The 6,925-nt window shown below is 38.8% G+C and overlaps 1 protein-coding gene across 1 annotated transcript; it reads right to left on the bottom strand.

The window, feature by feature from the left end:
* Positions 1-2,103: 2,103 nt before the first annotated feature.
* Positions 2,104-2,751, bottom strand: LOC115226710 (jerky protein homolog-like). The gene has a single exon (XM_029797732.1). It carries the CDS (start codon positions 2,749-2,751, stop codon positions 2,104-2,106), a length of 648 nt encoding a protein of 215 aa, XP_029653592.1.
* Between the last annotated feature and the right edge of the window lie 4,174 nt (positions 2,752-6,925).

Below are 6,925 nucleotides of genomic sequence, written 5' to 3'. Positions count from 1 at the left end.
TGGCACCTTGGGCAAGTATCTTCTGCTATATCCTCGGGGTCGACCAAAGCCTTGTGAGTTGATTTGGTAGACGGAAACTGAAAGAAGTCTATCGTATATATATATATATGTGTGTGTGTGTGTGTGTGTGTGTTTGTATGTCTGTTTGTTCTCCCACCATCGCTTGACAATCGATGCAAAACAGACCGATAGAAAAAGTACTAGACTTGCAAAGAATAAGTGCTGGAGTCGATTTGTTCAACTAAGGCGGTGCTCCAGCATGGTCGCAGTCAAAAGACTGAAACAAATAAAAGAATGAAAGAATGCATATGTGTGTGTGTGGGTCTGTACATACACACATACACATCAATCAGATGAAGGTAAATGAGTAGAAATTTCGAAGTCACTGCCAAGCTTTTCCTTGAAAGTATGTATGAGTGATCGTTCAATTACTCTTTTGTTTTTAATACATAACTACACACACACACACACACGCACACACACACATACACGCACACATATACATATATATATATATATATATACAGAGAGAGAGAGAGATAGAGAGAGAGAGAGAGAGAGAGAGAGAGAGAGATAGAGAGAGGAGAGAGAGAGAGAGAGAGAGAGAGAGAGAGAGAGAGGAGAGAGAGAGAGAGAGTCAAGACTATTGAAAAGGTTGCAACACGCAACGAAAATTTTAGAAAATAAAAATAAAAAATAAGTGGAAATTTTTACCGGTGAGTGTGTTAAATAATAAGGCACTAAAAGAGAATGGCTCTCCCCAGACACAACAGGATATGCTTCAACACACAAACTCATATAAAGAATCTTGCAAACCAAATCCCAAAACGAATATATATATATATATAACGCAGGAATGGCTGTGTGATATGTACATATATAACGGCATATATGTATATACAATGAAAAGTCTTCTAACACAAGCCCAAGTACACTCGTCAACAACATCGAAACTGACAGTAAGTAAATGCGGAAGACCTACCTGTAGTATATGTGTCAATCTAACTGGGGGATCGGAATTCTCCTCAAACAGGGTCAACGTTTTACAGTGAAACTATAAGCCTCTTTTGAATGCTTCCACCACAAATGAAAGTGAAACAAGAACTTCGAGCAATTCCAACCACTACTACTACGACCACTGCAGGTTACTTAAGTCGTTTGACCATGGACTATATACAGTGTCACACCACCTCTATATTTTTCTTTTCTTTCTCCTTTCTTTTCTTTCCCTCCTCCTCCTCGTCCTCCTCCTCCTCCTCGTCCTCCTCCTCGTCCTCCTCCTCCTCCACCTCCACCTCCTCCTCCTCCACCTCCTCCTCTTCCTCCTCCTCCTCCTCCTCCTCCTTGTTTTGTAAATATTTCCATATTATTTATATTATTTACATTTGACTGATAATTGATAAACTTAATGAAGGCTTGAGAGTACATCAGTCGAAACGTCGTGTTAACAAAAAAAAGACGAGGACAAATATCCGTCAAATGTAAATAATGTAAATAATATGGAAATATTTACAAAACATTTCACTTAGTTTTTTTTTCTTCTCTAATGTAATTGATTTACTTATTTTTACTCTTAATTGAAAAAGTCTTAAAGGCGGAAACCGGTACTAAAGTGTACCTCATGAAAATATTTTTTTCTACACATCAACTCGTGTGTTACTTTTCTACACACTCACACGCACACGCACACACACAGACACACACGCGCGCGCGCGCGTTCGCGCACACACACACAATTAAAAAATGTGTAGCGAATAAACATACGAACATCTAAATACACAGACGTACGGAAAACGCAGAAGGTCACCAGCTCCTCTTCAGTTATCGGCAGAAGGTAAAGCACAATTTTGGCCATTATCGATAACATTGCTTATATACATATGCATATATATATATATATATATATATATATATACAGTCAACTTTCGCTACTATGCCAGCCTGCGGGACTGAGCCAAAGTGGCATAGTACCGAGGGTCTGTTATCTAAACACTACATAACCAAAAATTTACTGAACATACGAATAAAAATTCATAGGGTTGGAAGTAAGGCCAATGCAATGGTAAAAAGAAGACATCCAAGTTTATTAAGTTCAGATTGCTTTTAGTTAATCCCGATGCTCTCAAAAATTGTCGGCTGACGCATCTTCTTTCGGCGGATTTCATTCATTTCATTGTCTAGCCTATCACACGCCTGCATGACGCTGGGTTTTCCGCTGCTCTGCTGCAGCATAAACTTTCGGATAGTGCTCCATGCTCTCTGGGCATCTGCAAACGAAACGTATTCCTCTTCCACAATTACCTCGTCGTCTTCACTTTCCACCGGCTCTTCGTTATGCATTACCTCCTTTGCTATTTCTTCTAGAGTGAAAGATCCTCCAGTTACGAGGCGATCGTCAGCACTGAGAAAATCACACAGCTCAATTGTTTCGTTCTCATGTGTCTTTTCCTCGGGAGGTAAAGCTTTCCAGATCTCGAGCAGCTCAGCATCCTCTGGCTCTATTTGTATTTCCTTTTCAATAAACTTGGCTTTCGCGAAACAGTTCTTAATCGTCAATTCACTGACCTGCTCCCATGCACGCCGAGCGACGTGCAGAGAGTCGAGCAATGTAAATTTAAACTCGTTTCCTTCGTCCATGGCTTCGAGACGGCGGGACAGCGAGAGCTTTTTGTAATGGTGCTTAAGATTTTGTATGATTCCCTGATCCATTGGTTGGGAATTTGCTGTCGTGTTGGGCGGAAAGAAGAGCATTTGGACGTCAGAAGGGTGACCAGAGAAGTTATCGAGGCAGCAACACTTTGCGGTTTTGCTGCCCGAGTTGTCCGTCCCACGTTTGTAACATTTCTTCAAAAATTTCTGCTGTCATCCACGCCTTCGAATTAGCCTTGTACTTCACAGGAATCTCTTTGTTCTTAAACGCACGAGGTTGCTTGGAATATCCGATCACCAGAAGAGGTAGCTTCTCGCTGCCGCTTAAGTTTGCTCCGACCAAAAGAGTGATTCGTTGCTTGCTTTTCTTTCACCCTGTGCACCGCACTCCCCTGAAAGCCATGGTCTTGTTCGGAAGTAGTTGCCAAAAGAGTCCAGTTTCGTTCAAGTTGAACACGTCGTTCGCGGAAAACTGCCTGAGCAAGGGCCAGAGAACCTCTTGTTGCCACTTAATAAGATATTGAGAATTCACCGCTCCAGCTTCGCCCTGCACTGTCTTGAACGTGATGCCGTGACGATTTTTGAAATTGTCTAGCCAACCGTCGCTTGCCATAAAGTTCGGAATGTGCATAAGCTCGGCCAGTTTAATTGCTTTCTCCTTCAAAAGATCACCACCGACCGGCAGATTCTGTCCTCTTGCTTGTTTCAGCCACATTAGCACGCCATCATCGAGCTTCGGGTTGTGAGATTACGTCAGCTTCATGCGCTTCGATGGAATTCCAACGTTGATGGCTGCCTCGATTGCATCCTTTTTGTTGCGAATGCCCTTCACCGTGGTTCTCTTGACTTCGATGTCCCATTTCTTGCTCATTTCTCTAGCCAGCTTAGACTGGTTCGGCTCGTGTTTCGCAGCATCGATAATCTCCTCCTTTTCCTTCAGCGTAAAACTCAGTCCGCTTGCGTTTCTGAGCTGACATTGTGTGCTACTTTCTGAACTTTTCCACAAGATTACAAATACGAAATGTACAAAATGTAGGGAGGACAAAATTTCGAAAAGTTGCGTGCGCTTCAGTTTACAAGTGGCATGTAGCGAGAGAGTTGGAGGGTGGCATAGTAAAACCTTTTTGTTTATTATTTGGCCGGGACCGCGCAAAACTGGCATAGTAGCGAGGTGGCATAGTAGCGAGAGTGACTGTTATATATATATATATATATATATATATATATATATATATATATTATATATATATATATATATATATATATGCATATATGTATATGCATATTTATTTATGAATATATATATATATATATATATGCATATATATATAATATATATATATATGCTATATGTATATGCATGATATATATAATGAATATATATATATAATAATATGCATATATATATATATATGCATATATATGCATATATCCATATATATGCATATATGTGCATATATATATATATTCTTTTATATGTTTCAGCCTTGAGGCTACGGCCATGCTGGGTCACCACCAGTGTAATCACCTTTTAATTGGTCAATTCTATGGGATTGGCTTTTGGTGAAGGAGGGAGTTCGTTGCCGCCGCCTTCTTTTGAATTTTCTGCCTTGATATTGGTTCATCTGAGACCTTGGATAGCAAGCGGTCAAAGTGCTTCTTGGAAACATCTGCTCCCACTCCATGGAGATCCCTCAGGTGTTTTGGCAAAGATTTAAATAGATTTAAATAGCTGTGGGCCCTTGAATCTCAAGCTATTGCAGTAGATGATCTTTGCCTTAGATGACACAGATGGGACTTTTGGAACAGTGCAGTGACGTCCATCTCGAGGTCTGGTATAACTTTCGATTCCAAAGTTTGGTGCCAACCTCTCCGGTATCTTCCACACATATATCATTGCATACCTCTCCCGTCTTCGCTGCTGAGGGTAGAGTCGTAGCTCTTTCAGTCTCTGCTTGTAGCTCATCTGTTCCATTGATGCAATCTTCCTCGTGTAGTATCGCTGAACCGCCTCAAGTTCTGCTATTAATTCTACAGTATACAGTGACTACTGTTGAGAGCAGTAATCCAGACGGCTGAGGACAAATGTCCATCATAGGACAAGTATATATGTAAGACTTCAATTTCAACGAGGATCTTTGCCCTTTTGTCGCTGCTAAACTTGCCTCTGTTTCTCAGAGCTGCTGATCTCACGTCACTTCTGTTCAGACACACCCGACTTACTTGTCTCTGTTCCTCTCATTACCCATGTTGTTTTGCGTCCAAACCCCTATCATCACAACCAACGGTTTGAAAGAGAAGGCATGGAAGTAGTAATTAGGAAACTACAACGCCCATTTCTTCATCCCCAGAACGCCGGCCCTCTGGAATTCGATCTTTGCTCATGTTTTTCTTGCAAGTGCCGACCTGCTATCGTCTAAGTGGAACGCTTATGACATCAATATTACGGATTCCATGGACAGCGAGGCTCACTAATGGAGAAGTTCTTAACCAGATCAAGCCGAAACTGTCGCTAGAAGCTAGGATCACCAAGCATAGATTGACATATTTTGGTCATATTATGCGGAGAAAATCATTGGAGAAGGACATCATGCTCAGAATGGTCAGTGGCGAGAGAGGAAGAGGCCGATCAAGAACTCGTTGGATTGACACCATCAAGAGTGACACGGGAATAGCCATAGCCAATCTGAAAGAAGCGACCCAGGATAGAACTGGCTTGAGAACACTGATCTCGGCTACACGAGTAGCCGAGAGTCGACTTCGACTGAGAGGATAGATAGATAGAGGGCCTGCAAAAGCTATGGACATCTTCCTCCATATCCAGGAAGTAAACAAATACATGGAATTTTCTGCGTTAATATATTCTATGATTTCACAGAGGCTAAAATTGTTTATAGAAATTATTTTCGTCGCAATATAAGAAACTTCTGCATATTTTAATTAGAAGTTGAAATAGGCTTACATTTCTTGTAATGAAACGTAAATAATTTATATTAACGAGTTACATAACTTATAAATATGCATTGCAATTGGAAAATAAATTCTTCCATTTATAAATCTGTAAATTTAATGCGGAATTTGTCCATTTATGACACATTTGGTTCAATACCTACTGAATATTTATCAATAATTGGTTCAATTTCAGTAGCATATTCGCCAATAAAAATATCTCATAAATGTTTAGTGTGTACAATTAAGCAAATCAAATATAATTTAGAATTACATAATTATTATATTGTTGATAATTATATATCGATGAATTGGAAATTATGTATTTAGATAAAACTACTTAGATTCAGTCGTATGCTTTTGAAAAATGAAAACAAAAAAAAAAATCCAACAAAATATCCACTTGAAAGAGAATGTATGGATTTGATTATGTTCCATTAAACTCATACTTTGTATTTAGTAGTGTAGATATTTGTAAATACAAAAATTTTGTAAACAAGAAATGAAACGTAACAGATAAACGATATAATCTAACTGGTTACGTGAGATGATGGAAGTATTCATGAGTCATCCTTTTTTCTGTCAGAATCTCTTAGCGTCAAAATTAAAATCAAAATAACTATTGAAAAAAAAATTAACTAGTATGTATACCACAAGAAATATTGACATACAACTTGAAAAAAAGGGTCAAACAACAAAATGTTTTCATTAATAACAGATTTAATTATACAAAAATGAGATGTTTATCTGGATTTATTGAGATTGAACAGAGAAATATTATTAGTCAGTGATACTGGAATATTAGAACACAGAGGAATGGAAATTGCACGTAGAGTAAATGATGACAAAATGCATCTAAATCTTGTCTGTTTTCACAGAAGTGAAAATATTTCAATAATAATAATAATAATAATAATGATGATAATTAATTCGTTTATTGGTCACAAGGGCTGACAAAAATTAATTAAAACATAAAGGGACGAAACACAGGACGAAAGTTACAAAGGGCTTTGTCCGTTTGTAAAAAAAAACGTGTAAAAATTCCAGAGATAACAACAAAAATATAACAATTGAAATTCCCAATAGGGGGAGGCGCTTCGAAAGGTTACTCGTGGAAAAACCCATAAAAGCCAAGGGAGCCTGGTCAAAAGTGGGGTAGAGAGCCCCTTTCTCCTTTTATAACACCTTTTTATACTACAGGTGTATATTCAGAATTGATCCATTTATACTGGCCATTCTTGCGACATTTACCCACCTTTCAGTAAACTTGCTATCAGACAGCACTTCCCTCTCTACTCTCACTTTCCTTTTCAAGTGAAACTTGAAA

This window comes from Octopus sinensis, linkage group LG2 (assembly GCF_006345805.1).
Source record: "Octopus sinensis linkage group LG2, ASM634580v1, whole genome shotgun sequence".
NCBI lineage: Eukaryota > Metazoa > Mollusca > Cephalopoda > Octopoda > Octopodidae > Octopus > Octopus sinensis.
The sequence above is the reverse complement of the archived record's forward strand: the minus strand, read 5'-3'. Positions and strand labels throughout refer to the sequence as shown.